At 36.2% G+C, this 1431-nt stretch overlaps 1 protein-coding gene across 1 annotated transcript in view; it reads left to right on the forward strand.

Moving 5' to 3' along the window:
- Nucleotides 1–464: 464 nt before the first annotated feature.
- The window catches only part of oprl1 (opiate receptor-like 1), a gene marked incomplete at its 5' end in the record, with an annotated part of 180444 nt that continues 179477 nt past the window's right edge, over nucleotides 465–1431 (forward strand). Inside the window, 1 exon segment of the mRNA XM_014013858.1 lies at nucleotides 465–695. Within this exon segment, the coding sequence (XP_013869312.1) occupies nucleotides 499–695 (197 nt within the window).

Below are 1431 nucleotides of genomic sequence, written 5' to 3' on the forward strand. Positions count from 1 at the left end.
CACACTTACATTCCAGTTAGCTGAAATTGTTTTATGACTAGSACTAATTGCAGCTTAAGGTCCTGTCACACTATAATATTTTAGGCAACTTTTGGCAACTTAGAATTTTTGTTATGTCTAAATGACAAATTTTACTTGAGATACTGGTTATAACATCCATGTTATTTTGATATTGTTGAAAATTTGAGAAATTATTTTGTTTGTTGAAACCGTTTTGCAATATGTATAAAACATTCTTTTGTGCTTCTGTTATGATCATTTGCTCTACAGCACAAATGCTAGGTTGATTATGATTACAGTTTTCTGTTAAATAAATGCTCTAAAATTACATTATCTTTGATTTTTATGATAATTCTCTACCACGATATATACCGTTACCATGAAGGGATTCAGTTTATACCGTGATATGAATTTGAGGTCATACCGCCCAGACCGAGTGTAATGTTTTATTTTTCTTGTCACAGGTGGGTGGAAAAGTCCACGTGACATTGGTGGAAGATGGATTTCCCAGAAGACTTGTTGGCTGAGCTGGAGTTCTACAATGGATCACTTTTCCACAACAACTTCAGCAGTGTCTACAATGAGACGGATCCACTCGTGCCAACAGGGGTGAAGGTCACCATAGTTGTGGTCTACATGATTGTCTGCGTCATTGGCCTCGTGGGAAATTTCCTAGTGATGTATGTCATCATAAGGTGAGCAGAGTTTAATTTCTTCTTTAAGTCAACATTGTTCTTGAAGCTTCCAGGAAGGAGGACCACACTGTTTATTGCCTGAAAGGATCAATACTGAAATGATCAATACTATGTAGGAGTGTAAAAGTACATGTATTTGTTCCGAACCGTCACAGTTCACATGCATCAAGGCAGCAGTGAAGAATGAGTGGTGAATGTGTRGAAATCACATAAGGCTTTGGAACCCCCACATGGCGACTGATTTGTGTATTTATTTGATATCAGACWTCATTTTTTTCACCATGAATTTGCTCCTTACAGCAAATTGGCACTTGACTAGATGGTAAGCTTGGTGAGTGATGAATTCATCTTTTGATGTTTTCACATGGGAAAACTTTGATGTTGCTTCGAGTCTCACTTACATTGTTGGAAATCMTTTTTATTTCTAWCAAAAGAGGGATAACTTTSAGTTATGGGGTTGATCAAACTTTTTATTGGAAGCATGGCCTGTTTGTCTTTCTGTCTGTCTGTCCGTTCCATATTTTCTAAAATTTATTCATCTTTATCTAGTGAATAATACTGTGGACACTTAAGCAATTCTGTTGTTCAAATGAAAATAGAAAAATCACATATTTTTGATACTTATTACTGTTGTTACATTCATTCCTATTCTATAGTATAAAACAGGGGTGCCCAACCTTTTTTGAACCAAGAGCTACTTTTGAAGTCAGCAGTTTGCCGAGATCTACTCGTCCAG

Source organism: Austrofundulus limnaeus, unplaced genomic scaffold (genome assembly GCF_001266775.1).
Source record: "Austrofundulus limnaeus strain Quisiro unplaced genomic scaffold, Austrofundulus_limnaeus-1.0 Scaffold107, whole genome shotgun sequence".
NCBI lineage: Eukaryota > Metazoa > Chordata > Actinopteri > Cyprinodontiformes > Rivulidae > Austrofundulus > Austrofundulus limnaeus.